The 14243-nt window shown below is 47.1% G+C and overlaps 1 protein-coding gene across 7 annotated transcripts in view; it reads right to left on the bottom strand.

Annotated features, from left to right (window-relative positions):
* LMF1 (lipase maturation factor 1) overlaps positions 1–14243 on the bottom strand; it is a 170264-nt gene that overhangs the window by 99873 nt on the left and 56148 nt on the right. For 6 of the 7 annotated variants that reach the window (XR_005557480.1, XM_039349758.1, XM_039349759.1 and 3 more), the window contains 2 exons: positions 6466–6614; positions 1541–1606 (listed from right to left, as the gene is read on the bottom strand). Coding sequence is in view for 6 of the 7 variants with exons in the window: in XM_039349758.1 (XP_039205692.1) it covers positions 1541–1606; positions 6466–6614 (215 nt within the window). In the remaining variant the exon portion in view is untranslated. The remainder of the gene's footprint in view (positions 1–1540; positions 1607–6465; positions 6615–14243) is intronic. The other variant, XM_039349761.1, reaches the window with a different exon arrangement.

Genomic DNA, 14243 nt, shown 5'->3' with positions numbered 1-14243 from the left:
TGTGAATCAGTTAAAAGCAGGTTGATTGATTTTATAGGACAGTGATGGCGAACCTTTTAGAGACCGAGTGCCCAAACTGCAACCCCAAACCCACTTATGCATCGTCGAGTGCCGGGTGGGTGTGGCCCATTGGGTGGGTGTGGCCCATTGGGTGGGCGTGGCTGCCGTGGTAACGGCAGACTGGGTGGGACTAAAAAGTTCAATCGATCAATTCCAACTTTGCGAGATCTTTTTTTTTTTTCCGCAAGAAGTTGAAATTGATTGATTGATTGAACCTTTTTTTTTTTTTTTTGCACATGGCAGCGGAGGCCTAAAGCGAAAAGGTTTATAAAACCCAGCTGAAGGCCTAGGACTGGGCCAACGGTGCGCATGCCCACAGAGAGGGCTCTGAGTGCCGCCTCTGGCACCCGTGCCATAGGTTCGCCACCACTGTGTTAGGAGAACCAAACGAACAAAGTTTACGTGGCTGCTTTTCCTATCTTATCCATCCCCTTTCTTGGGGTGGAAAGCAACCACGAAAGTCAACTCTTTTCCAAAGAGCTGGTGTGTTTTAAGCAGCTCTCCTGTGAATACTTTCTTTTCTCACCCCCAATTTAGAAGAGGAAGGGGACACAATTTTTCAAAGTTTCTGTGCTGTTTCTCCAAAGAGAAACCCTACTTCAGTGGTGGCAAACCTATGGCATGGGTGCCAGAGGCGGCACTTGGAGCCCCCTCTGTGGGCACACGCGCCGTTGCCCCAGCCTCGCCTCCCGCCGTGACCCCCTCCTCTCCACCAGCCCCCCGGAGGAGAGTCGCCCCCAAGCATGGCCCACAGGGAGCAGCACAGCCAAGGACATGGCAGCCAGGCAGCGTAGACAAGACTCTGTCTTCATGCCCCATCCCGCACAGTTGATGCTGCGGGGCGCGGGCAGAGGGCGTGGCTGCCATGGCACAGCTGGGCTGCCTGGGCGATCTGCGGGGGGCCCTGGAGGCGGTGAGTGGCCCTGTGGGCAGGTGGGGTGGGGGACAGGACAGGGGGCAGGGGGTGGAGCAGGGGCGGGGCCAGTTTTGGGGCACTCGGTCTCTAAAAGGTTCGCCATCACTGCCCTACTTATTTCGGATGCAATAACCGAAAGAGGGAAAACGCCAGGTTAGGGTCTTTCTACAATAGCTGTGAAGCAAAATTTTTTGCTGCTAGCAAATTTTTGCTAAGCAAAAATCAAGTGTGAAGGACTCAAGAGTTTCCCAATGAGCTAAAGGCCCCCCTGCAGATTGTCACCAGAAGTGGGGAAGGGAGCAATGGGGCCACTCTGGTCGCTTGTTCTGGGATCCCTGCAACTCACCTGGCTGAAAATCAGAGGTGGGAGCTTTTCAACCTATTAAGGAGCCGGCAGTTTAAATGGAATGACCATTTATCCTTTTTCAATATGTTTTTTTTTTTTCCCCCGCTTTCCTTTTTCAGCGGGAGGTTTGGCAAGGCTTCCCTTGCAACCAGTTGGGAAATATAAACAGCGGGCCCTTTAAAGAAGGAGAAAAGAGTCTGCGTTTTGGAAAAGCTCACCTCGTAATGGTAATTCATGCATGTCAAATCTTTCCAGCAACGGTCCCCTCGCATTTTAATCATCCCCTGTGAGAGGGGGAAAAAAAACAAAAAACGACAGCGGAGATTAGTACTTGCACTTCCATTCTGAGGAAATTTGGAACAAAATTATACATTCCTGCAGATGTTAATATACAATGAATATATTTAATATATTATTACGACATGTTTAACCCTAACCCTAACCTCCACTTATGACCACACCTGAGCCCAACGTTTTGGTTCTTAAGCGAAACATTCATGAAGTAGATTTTGCCCGATTTTGCCACCTTTCTTCTCACCGTTGTTAAGTAAATCACCGAAGCCGTTAAGTCAGTAATGCGGTTGTTAAGTGAATCTGGCTTCCCCCATTGACTTTGCTGGCCAGAAGGTCACAGGAGGGGAGCTCACCACCCCGGGAGACGGCGACCGTCATAAATATGAGTCAGTTGCCAAGCGTCTGAATTTTGATCACATGGGGATGCTACAAGGGTGAAAAATAAATCACTTTTTTTCAATCCCGTTGTAACTTGGAACAGTCACCAAATGAGTCAAGGACTGCCTGTATTGCCGGCTGGTGAGAAGCCTGTAACAATCTGGTCAGGTTGAGCAGCTAAATCAGGACAGATCTGATTAACGACGAGGGAGGACATGATAGCAGTCTTCCAGTATTTCAGGGGCTGCCCCAAAGAAGAGGGAGTCAAGCTATTTTCCAAGGCGCCTGAAGGCAGGACGAGGAGCAATGGATGGAAACTCATCAAGGAGAGAAGCAACCTAGAACTAAGGAGAAACTTCCTGACAGTGAGAACAATTAACCAGTGGAACAACTTGCCTCCAGAAGCGGTAAATGCTCCAGCACTGGAAGTTTTTAAGAAGAGACTGCACAGCTATTTGTCCGAAATGGTGTAGGGCAGTGGTTCTCAACCTGTGGGTCGGGACCCCATTTGGGGTTGAACGACCATTTTACGGGGGTCGCCAAACAACGCAGTCCGCCATTTTTTCCCCCTTTTCCTTAGCTGTGCTACTCCCTTTTATTCTATTGGCTTTCGAAAGCCAATAGAATAGACTATCTTGAATAGAGTCTAATTCTATTGGCTTTCAAAAGCCAATAGGAATTGTCCAGGCTGTCTCTGCCCTGCTGAGCCCGCCAAAAGTCCCATTCTGCAAACAATGCTGCACCAGTTGAGTAGTCCTCGACTTACGACCAGTTGAGTAGTCCTCGACTTACGACCGGTTGGGGGTCACGGCATTAAAAAGGTTGAGAACCACTGCTCTAGGCAGTTTATCACGAATACTCCTAATATTTCTGATTCTTATTTTCCTCACAGGTGGGTTGGGCTGAGAGAGAGCAACTGGCTCAAAGACCCCCACACTACAGCTAGAACTCGTCCTCCCCTGGTTTCTTATGTATCTTAATCTACCCCCAGGCCAAGCTGTCCAGCCTCACCCCTCCTGCACCCCCACCCCAGGAACAATGGAGCTTTTTGCTGCCTACCAAGCAGCTACTTTGCCTTGCATTCAAATCAGCCAGCCAGGCAAACAATATTTGCAAACCCCACTTTCAGCAGCCAAGTGACCGTTATGTGGCCTTCTCCTTGTCGCAATGCAACCATTTCAGTGGCTCAGCTCTGGATTGGAAGGATCTCACCAGAGCACTGGTGTACGTTCAAAACCTCCATCCGCACAGTGCCCTGAACTGCACAGCTCACAAGCTTGATTAATTAACCCTTGTTTATTCGGCCTTAGCACGCTGTGGAATTCGGAGCATTAGTCTAACCCAGCGGTTCTCAACCTTTGTGTGACGGCGACCCCTGTCACACGGACGCGCCGCCGCCCCCATGCGTGGCACACATGCGCGGCACCGCCCCATGTGCAGCACGCATGCGCGGCACCGCCCCGAGGGAGGAAAATGGCGGATCGCGTTGTTTGGCGACCCCCGTAAAATGGTCATTCGACCCCAAATGGGGTTGCGACCCATAGGTTGAGAACCGCTGGTCTAACCTGTCTCCCCATCAATATCCTTCCAGGTGGGGCAATTTAGCTCTGCTCTGCATCTTTCCTCGGGTCTAAAAAGTCCATCTTAGTTTTCCTTCTGTTTAAACAGTTCCATTTTTACCTATTGTGTGTTCACTTGTTTTGACGGATGGCCTTACGGTGGCAATAAAGATTTGCTTTGGGATTTACCTGGCTGTGGAAATTGGTTTTCAACCGATGAGTCGCCAAGATCATTTTTTAATTGAATTTATTTAGTTTTAACCATCCAGAGTTGCTGGGTGTAGGGTGGCTGACATTTTTAATAAGTTTTAAATTTATTGACAAATTTATTGATATTAACTAACAGTTTTACATTGAATAAGCAAATTGTTTGTTTTCAACATGTTTTTGAAAATGTCACTTTCTTAAGGTCGCTTAAAACACTGTTTCTAAAATGTTCAAATAAAGAAAAACAATGATGTAGTTAATGGCTGTGGAGAAGATCAGAAGTATAATATAAATCAATCAATGAACAAATTGAATAGGAAGAAAGATTAAAAGGTCTTACGACTCCTCACAATGCTATGTGTTGCATTATATTTTATTCTGACATCTGTCAATCCCTGTCACCACAAACCTTTGAAAAATATTTGAGACCCACTCATTTCCCACCAATTCTTTTTGAGCTGTGATCTTACAGATTGCCATAGTTTACTGGCATCAATCTGTTAAGAGAATAGAAAAATGTCTGTTTTATTGTTGTCGCACATTAATTATTTTTACATATTTGCATTTTTATTTAAGCATGCTAAAGAAACCAAGACTGGGACACCTTACCATTTCAATCAGAAAGGAAGATTTTCTCCCCTAAATAATTAACTTTTAAAAAGGCAGGACTGAGAATTTGCTGAGAGTATGTTCAGGGAGGCAGGCATATGTCTTTCAGGCACACTTCCTTTTGGGACTGTTTGAATTATCTTGTCTGGGCTTAGAAGGAAGGTAGGGTGGAGTTTGATTAGGACTCGGATGGGAGACCACAAAGAAATCCCAGGCAGAGTGGAATAGTAGGAAAGAAAGTCCCAGAAATATAAATGGCAAACCATTTTTACATGGAACTGCAGCCAAGAAAACTCCATGGAAGGGCAATCCTTTCTCTGGTGGGGTTTAGTAAATGTCTTCTGAATGTGGAACACCTTAATTTCACAACTGTGTTGCAAATGCAAAGCATCTGACAATGTGCACAGGAATAATTGCCTTTTCTCAGGCTTATTTTGTTGTTGAAACACACCCATTTCTAGCCCTGACATTCTGGGGGGGGGGGCATGTCCCTTAAAACGAAGTCCTTCATCACCAGCTGTACCCAAGTATTCCTAAGCCCCATCTCAGGAATGCTTCGTCCACATACACACTGGCATCTTTTCCACTTTGGAGTGTCCCTTTCAGTTGCCAGGGACAGCCTGGAATTTTAATGCCAGCCTGATCCTGAAATTCAATGTTTTTAATGTGGCCTTGCTAGAAAAGAAGTAAAACAAAGAAACAAGCGGCCCAATTCCAACATATATGTATTCAGCTAAACTAGACAGTGTTAATAATAATGATAATAATAAAAGTTGGTGGTCATGGAGTCCAACCCCCTGTTCAGGCAGGAAACCCTACACCATTTTGGACAAATGGCTGTCCAGTCTCTTCTTAAAAACTTGTGCTCCAGTGTTGGAGCATTCACAGCTTCTGAAGGCAAGAAGTTCTATTGGTTAATTGTTCTAACTGTCAGGAAGTTTCTCCTTAGTTCTAGGTTGCTTCTCTCCTTGGTTAGTTTCCATCCATTGCTTCTTCTCCTGCCTTCAGGCGCTTTGGAGAATAGCTTGACTCCCTCTTCTTTGGGGCAGCCTCTGAGATATTGGAATACGGCTTTCATGTCCCCCCTCGTCCTTCTCTTCATTAAACTAGACATACCCAATTCCAGCAACCATTCCTTATATGTTTTAGCCTCCAGTCCCCTAATCATCTTTGTTGCTCTTCTCTGGGCCACATATTGTGTGTATGCATGTGGGTATATGCATAACTTATTTCATTTATTTATTTTTTGTCACGTTTATGCAGAGTATATCGGGGGTGGTGATCCTTTGAGAACTGAATGCAATGAAATTTCATCTTAAGGAAAATACATACATACATTTTAATGTGAAATTTGGATGCCTAACAAAGAGTTAAAGGGGAGCTGGTATAACTATTTCAAGCTCCTTTGCTCTCATCAGCCAGCTACACCTTCTGAGATTCGAACATGGGCTGCTTGCACATTAGGCAGCTGTGTTGAGACCGGGTGCATCGTAAAAAAGACTTAAGACATACATTTTAATGTATGTATGCATACATTTTGTTAAGTGAGTTTTGCCCTGTTTTACAGCCTTTCTCGCCGCAGCTGTCACGTGAATCACTGCAGTTGTTAAGTGAGTAACATGGTTGTTAAGTGAATCAGGGTTCCCCATGGGCTTTGCTTGTCAGAAGGTTGCAAAAGGGGATCGCGTGACCCCGGGACACTGCGACCGTCATAAATGTGAGTCGGTGGGCCAAACTATGTGAATTTTGATCACGTGACCACCACAGGGATGCTGCAATCGTGGTACGTGTAAAAAATGGTCATAAGTCACTTTTCTCAGTGGTGTTGTAACTTGGAACCGTCACTAAATGAACAAGTCAAGGACTCCCTCTTTGTAGCCCCTCCCTGTGATGATGGTCAGATCTGGTAATGAATGACATCCTGCCATGTGATGGGGAAGCCCCTCTTTCTGGTCTGAAAATCCGCTTCCATTCACCTGAACTGAAGGATTTTTGGAGAGTCCTCCATTTCATGAATAAAATATATCCGTCACTTTCTCCACGTCGCACATAATTTTCATGCTTCCCATAAAACATTTCCACCGTGACGCACTTACCGCTCCGAGCATGATTCTGAAAATAAGCCAACGATAGGCCCAGATGACAATAAAGGAAGGGGGTGTGTCCTTGGCCAGCCGGGAGAGAGTCCACAAAGGACACAGGAAGATTGCCAAAAAACCCGTTTCCAGAAGCTGCGATTCCCAACCTAGAAAGAACGACGGAGAATGCGTCAGATTACTGCAAAAATAAGGCACGTTATTGATGTAGCTTGCAGTGATGTAGGCTAGGACCTCATAAAGCATCTGAAAGGGACACATTGCAAAGCACAGGGGAAAGGTCCCTCTTTGGAGTTGTACGCTAACAATGGCATTTGACTCTCTGGGGAGTGGTTTGGACAAAACTCAGCAGCACTTTTTCGTGCGGCTGCTGATAAAAACAGGATCAACAACAGGATCGCCAACGTCCGATAACGGATATGGCACAAGAAGAAGAAAAAAATAAAATAAGCATGAATGTAAAGGTTGGATGCATGTAGTCCTCTGCTTATGACCACAATTGAGTCTCACATCTCTGTTGTTTAATGAGACATTTGTTAAGTGAGCTTTGCCCCATTTTTACAACTTTTCTTGGCACAGGGGTTCAGTGAATCACTGCAGTTAAGTTAGTAACCCGGTTGTTAAGTGAATCCGTCTTCCCATGGACTTTGCTTGTCGGAAGTTCGCGAAAGGGGATCACGTGACTCCAGGGCACTGCAACTGTCGTAAGTACATGCCAGTTGCTAAGTGTCTGGATTTTGATCACGTGACTGATCACGTTGCTGCGATGGTTTTAACTGTGAAAAATGGCCATACGTCACATTTTTCAGTGGCGTTGTAACTTGGAATGGTCACTAAATGAACTGTTGTTAAGTCAAGGACTACGTATACTTATAAGGAAGGTGCTTAGAATGCTGCATTGAAAGAGGTTACAGCCCCTCGTCAGCAAAGTTCTGGTGGCAATGCGTACTTATAGGACCATCGAAGGAGATGGCTTGGGACATTGAACCTGACAGGATGACACAATGAAGAGCAGCACATTTGAGAGGTGACGGAACACCACAGATATGCAAAGAAATAGCCACACGTGTTTTTTTTTTAAAAAAAACAAATTAACATATATATCAACTTCCTACTTCATTGGGGTGATACCACCCAGGATTTTGCTTCTTTTCCAATTGCACTCAGACACCTGTCAGGCAGGAAGAGAACAATTCCACCCAATCTCAGGCAAAGGGCAACTCTTTGCATAAAATTTACCTGCCAACAATGGCAGAATATCCAAATGATTCTTAAGAAAGGTGAGGGTGGCAGAGTAAAACAATCGAGCAGCTAAGTCAGCGGCCGGTCACCTCTGCTTTAAAGAAGCAATACAACACTGTCTTGGGAAACACACACACACGTTTTTTTCAGACAACCATGTTGATGGAGAAACTCAATGTTATACATGTTCTAATTATATATAAATCCACATTCATCAGTCTGGTACTCCACAGGCCTTAAGACTAGAGTTGGAAGAATGGCTCCCTCTTCCCTCCTCTTAAATGTTAAAACATTCCTGACAGGTAAATTGGGTACCATTTCAGAACTGTCCTCTTATGTATGAATTTTACAACAGCAACAGCACTTAAGACTTATATACCGCTTCACAGTGCATTACAGCCCTCTCTAAGCCGTTTTACAGAGTCAGCCTATTGTCTTCAACAATCTGGGTCCTCATTTTACCAACCCCGGAAGGATGGAAGGCTGAGTCAACCTGGAGCTGGTCAGGATTGAACTGCTGGCAGTGGGCAGAATTAGCCTGCAATACTTCATTCTAACCACTGGGAGGGAGGGAGGGAAGGAAGGAAGGAAGGAAGGAAGGAAGGAAGGAAGGAAGGAAGGAAGGAAGGAAGGAAGGAAGGAAGGAAGGAAGGACAATAGCAATAGTACTTAGACTTATATATTGCTTCACAGTGCTTCACAACCCTCTCTAAGCGGTTTACAGTCAGCCTATTGCCCCTCATTTTACCGACCTCGGAAGGATGGAAGGCTGACTCAACCTTGAGCCGGTGAGAATCAAACTCCTCGCTGTGGGCAGAGTCAGCCTGCAATGCTGCATTCTAACCACTGTAACACAACAACTCTCAGAAACCCATCCAGGGATGCAAAAAGGAATTGGACACAGAGCAAGAGTAGGCAATTTAGACAGCAGCCATGATGATGATGATGATAATGATGATGATGGTGATGATGATGTCCGACTCTTGGCAATTCTATGGGCCAGGTCACTCCACATCTTCTGACCTTGCGCTAATTCTCTGAGCTGTTCTATGCTCTGGCTGGGGTCAGTTTTGATGGTGCTGACCTGAAGATATTGCCATATGGCTTGATCCCAGCCTGCAGCTGAATTGACCGGCAGCCAGACCACAATTACTATTCATACAGAGACGCAACAGGCAAACTCATGGGTCTATGTAAGTGGAGAAAAAAACTGAAATTTATGGAGGACTTTTTTTCTGATTGGAAACCCGGTCAGCTTGCCATAGGATGTCCCTCTGACCAGAAGTCTGAGGAGTACCGGTTGAAGTCATTAGGCAGTTGTGAAACTGGATTGCTCCAGGTTTCAGTCCTTTGAAGATCAGAATAGAGCTGGAAGGGACCTTGGAGGTCTTCTAGTCCAACCCCCTGTTCAGGCTGAAGACCCTATACCATTTCAGACAAGTGACTGTCCAGCCTCTTCTTAAAAACCTCCAGTGATGAAGCACCCACAAAATGTTGAGACTCTAGAAAGAGGGCAGAGAAGAGCAACAAAGATGATTAGAGGACTGGAGGCTAAAGCATATAAGGAACGGCTGCTGGAATTGGGTAGGTCTAGTTCAGGGGTAGGCAACCTCGGCTCTTTTATGACTCATGGACTTCAACTCCCAGAATTCCTGAATCAGCATAGTTATGCTGACTCAGGAATTCTGGGAGTTGAAGTCCATGAGTCATAAAAGAGGCGAGGTTGCCTAACCCTGGCCTAGTTTAATGAAGAGAAAGACGAGGGATGACACGATAGCAGTGTTCCAATATCTCAGGGGCTTCCCCAAAGAAGAGGGAGTCAAGCTATTCTCCAAAGCACCTGAAGGCAGAACAAGAAGCAATGGATGGAAACTAATCAAGGAGAGAAGCAACTTAGAACTAAGGAGAAACTTCCCGACAGTTAGAACAATTAACCAGTAGAACAACCTGCCTCCAGAAGTTGTGAATGCTTCAACGGTGGAAGTTTTTAAGATTAGACAACCATTTGTTTGAAATGGTATAGGGTTTCCTGCCTGAGCAGGGAGTTGGACTAGAAGACCTCCAAGGTCCCTTCCAACTCTGTTATTCAATTTTAACTTCCCACTAGCTTGATAATCAAATAAAGAAACAGATAACGAGAAGAGAGATCTACACTATACTTCATTTTTTGTTGTTGTTCTGATAAGTATGCAACTTGTTTCCTACACCTGAACCTCAATTATTGTTTTCTCCTTTGTGGCTGAGCTCTGATTATTAAAAGGGAGAGGAAGAACGCTCATTTTATCCACAAACATCCTGTAGCTTCTAGGAGATAATTCGGTGCCAAAGTCAGCTTTTTCAGATTGGGGGGGGGCTCCACAAACGCCCAATTTGCAGTTGCATAAGCCCCAGCAGCTGCATCAAACAAGGATGGTGCCGTCCACCAATGAGAAAAGTTAATTGTACTGGGGAGGGTGAGCAAAAGGCCCGTCCTGCGCTCCGAACATCGAAGGGAGGGCCGTCTTGTGCATCTGACCTAGGCTACACAAGAATCCCACTGTTCCGGGCCTTTCACATGCTAATCACCACAACTTGAGTCCAAAGACACAAGTGCACATGCTAGATCTGCCACGGCAAGTTATTCCTCTCCCTTCTCACATTCCTCCACAGGGTCTCATGGGGCACATCTGTGACTCCCCCTTCCTTCTCACACATGCCCCTCCACCCTGTTCTCAGCTGCCTGAGCCCCTGCCAGGATGCCCCCCCCCAATGCATGTGTGGGTTCCATGCATATCGTTCTCACAGAAGGCCTGTCTTTGGGGGCCAGGGACTTGAGCCTCGGGGTGCCCCTTTGTCAGGGTGGGGAAGCTGAGCCCGAAGCATGTGGATCCTTAAGCCCTGCTCCCAACGGAAGCAGAAAAGGCAGCGGTGGGTGGGGGGTTCTGGAGTCATTGGAGGGGGGCTGCTAAATTGGGGCCCCAACAGACTGGGAAGGGGCTGGATCAGATCTGCCTTCCTTTCCTCCTGTTATAGGGCAATGGGGAAGGGGCCCCTAACTCCAAGTCTCTTTGGCAAGGGGGCCTTTGACCTTCTGCCCCACGAACCCCAACGGGAACCTCCTGGAATTCTAAGAAATTCATCGGCCATTTGGCTTGGACAGGCCTCCAGCCAAGCTCTTGCCACCCCACCTGCCAGCCTGGCTCCAGAACTGAATTCCTGGCACCACCAAACTCCTCTGGGGTCGGTTCCAAGTTGCTCGGTGCCAGGATTTATTTCCAGTGTGTTTGGGGAGAGGGGGGGGGGGTTCCATGCAGCTGGGAAAGGAGGTGGGGTAGGAAATCTCTTCCAATCAGCCTGATGGGGGCAGGGGGCGCTCCTCCAGCTGTTTCCCTTCTTTAAGGAGAAGACAGGGAATTTAAAGCTACCCAGCAGAGATGGCTCTCAGCCACAGCTCCCCTCCGGAGGGAAGAGGGGTGGGTTGCATCTTTCAAACAGTGCCCAATCCACCATCACTGCGGGAGGGGGCATTGGGAGCAGAACACAAGGGTCATGACCCCATCGCGCCAATCATAGGACTTTGTGCTAGGACACGTGGCGCAAGGGCCTAATTCAGTGGTTCTCAACCTGTGGGTCGGGACCCCATTTGGGGTCGAACGACCATTTCACGGGGGTCGCCAAACAATGCAGTCCGCCATTTTTTTCCCCTTTTCCTTAGCTGTGCTACTCTCTTTTATTCTATTGGCTTTTGAAAGCCAATAGAATAGACTCTCTTGAATAGAGTCTAATTCTATTGGCTTTCAAAAGCCAATAGGAATTGTCCAGGCTGTCTCTGCCCTGCTGAGCCCGCCAAAAGTCTCGTTCTGCAAATGGTGCTGCACCAGTTGAGTAGTCCTCGACTTATGACCGGTTGAGAACCACTGGCCTAATTGCATTGCTGGCCCAATAATGCACCGTGCAATTAGCACGGGGCAATCCTGCCTTGGGGAGAGACTCCCAGGCCCACCTCTGTGCTGCAGTCCAGTCCCTGGTCCATAAAAGGGGGTGAAGGCAGCACTTCTTAGAGGTCCCGGAATTGCTCCCCTGGTGCTCTGGGCTGTTAGCCCAAGCTTGCCCCTTTGCTCCTGAAACCGTCCCCTAGCGGAAAATGGCGCAACATTTGGGCACCCGTTACCCTGGGTCACCCAAGCCATGATTCAGGGACAGGACAGGCGCCCGGCTGCCAGCCCACTCTCCCCCCCTCCAGTCACAGAAGCTCAGAGGCAACTTGGGCAAGATTGCTCTGGCTCAGCCTATCCTACCTCACAGGGTGATTGCTGTGGGGAAATATGTCTTGTATGAGAAGAGAGGCAGTTTGATCTAGTGGTTAAGGCACCGGTCCAGAATCCAGGAGACAGTGAGTTCTAGTCTTGCCTTAGCCCTGAAAGCTAGCTAGGGTTAACCCTAGACCAGGGGTAGGCAACCTTGGCTCTTTTATGACTCGTGGACTTCAACTCCCAGAATTCCTGAGCCAGCATGGGGAAACTATGGCCCCTTCATGACTCATGGACTTCAACTCCCAGAATTCCTCAGACAGCATGGCTCAGCTTGGAAACCTCTCCCTTTCCCCTCAGCGTGGCTGGCTGGGGAATTCTGGGAGTTGAAGTCCACGAGTCATAAAAGAGCCAAGGTTGCCTACCCCTGCTCTAGACCAGTCCTTCTCTCTCAGTCCAACCCACCTCACAGGGTTGTGGTGGGGAAAATAAGAGAAGGAAGGAGCATTAGGCATGTTCGCCACCTTGAATTGGTTATTAAAATAACAAAGGCGGAATACAGGTAGTTCTTGACTTACGGCCACAACTGAGCCCAACATTTATGTCGCTAAGTGAGACAGTTGTTAAGTGAGTCTCGCCCCATTTTACGACCTTTCTTGCCAAAATTGTTAAGCGAATCACCGCAGTTGTTAAGTTAGTAACCCGGTTGTTAAGTGAATCCGGCTTCCCCACTGACTTTGTCAAAAGCTCGCAAAAGGGAATGGCGTGACTCCGGGACACTGCAACTGTCATAAGTACCTGTCAGTTACCAAGCATTTGGATTTTGATCACGTGACCACGGGAAGCTGCAGCGGTCGTAAGGGTGAAAAACGGTGATAAGTCCTTTTTTTTTTTTTAGTGCTGTTGTAACTTTGAATGGTCACTAAACGAACACAAACACAGACACACACCCTGTGAGACAGGAAAACCGGCCTGGTCTGGAGGGGGCCCTCCTGGCCTCTGCTTCAACTGTCCCCCCCCTCTTTCTCTCCCCCCCCCCCGGCTGCTCTGCTGCTGCCGAGGCTGGCGCTGCATCCTGATACTTCTGGGAACGAAAGGCTGGCATTGTTGGCCCACCTGCTCCCGTTTTCTCCGGTTGGGTCTCGTCAAATTTCAGCAGCTGCAAAGGACACACAATGGCTGCTACTGTGATCCCGGCGAGGAGGGGAGGGGGGCCAATTTCGGAGCGAATAAAATTAAAAAAAACGGGACACATTTCAACGCCTGCGCCCGCCTCACACGTGTTCCAAATGTTTGGTACGTGCTCTGAACCGGGTGCAGACGAAAGTGCCAACTGGCATCATCCCTCTTTGTTCCTTTTTTATTTCTGCTCAGAAACAAAAACGCGCAAGAGAGAGTCCCGGCATTGATTGCATTCCGTTTCTTGCTCCGAATCAAACGCGCTCAACACACAAACACACACACACAGGCCCGATCCAACAACGTCCAACAACAAACAGCTGTGGGCTGCGACAGATCTTGGCCCGTCCTCCCCCCTCCCTTGCGTTTATTAAGACATTTCATTGGAAATAAAGTACTTTCAGCCCAAGATCAGAAAGGAGACTTTACAGGACCAGTGCAAGGATTATCCAACATTTAGGCTAGAAGGAAACATTTGTGTTGCTAAACTCTGCAAAGCACATACAGTATAACATCATCAGCTGAAACCCCCCCCCCCTATTTAAGGTTAAGGCAGATGCATCTAAAATAGCAATTAAAAGCTAAAAGCCAAAACATTCTGATTCACGAGTACCAAACACAATGAGACACACATCTGGGAAATCGTATTTCACAATACAACACAACATCAGGCGGGAGTAGAGGGGAGAAACAGATTGGTTTGTGTGAAGCAATTAAAAGATAATAAATAATTAGAAGAATGCCCTAGAAGGCCATTAGAAGCCAACGTTGAAGAAAAAGAATTCACCTTCTATTAGTTGCTCCAGAGGTATCTAAAAGAGTCATGTTTCAAAAAGGGGGGAAAGAAGGAATTATTGTATACAAAATAAAGAATTCTGACCAAGTAAACAGAACTCTTTTACGTTGCCCTGGATAGATTTCTCAAATGCAAACTGAGAAAAATGCCAGCAGCTATCCTGCCCCGGTCTCAAGAGGAGATTGGACTGCCATCTGTCAGAAACGGTGTAGGGTCTCCTGCTTGGGCAGGGGTGGACTAGATGACCTGCAGGATCCCTTCCAACTCTGTTATTCTATTCTATTCAACCTCCCCAGCCAGGATGCCGATTTTTACAAATATACATGTTAGCA

This window comes from Crotalus tigris, unplaced genomic scaffold, assembly GCF_016545835.1.
Source record: "Crotalus tigris isolate CLP2741 ecotype Arizona unplaced genomic scaffold, ASM1654583v1 scf7180000018301.7375997, whole genome shotgun sequence".
NCBI classification, from domain to species: Eukaryota; Metazoa; Chordata; class Lepidosauria; order Squamata; family Viperidae; genus Crotalus; species Crotalus tigris.
Note: the sequence above shows the minus strand (reverse complement) of the source record. Positions and strands in the feature narration are given on the sequence as shown.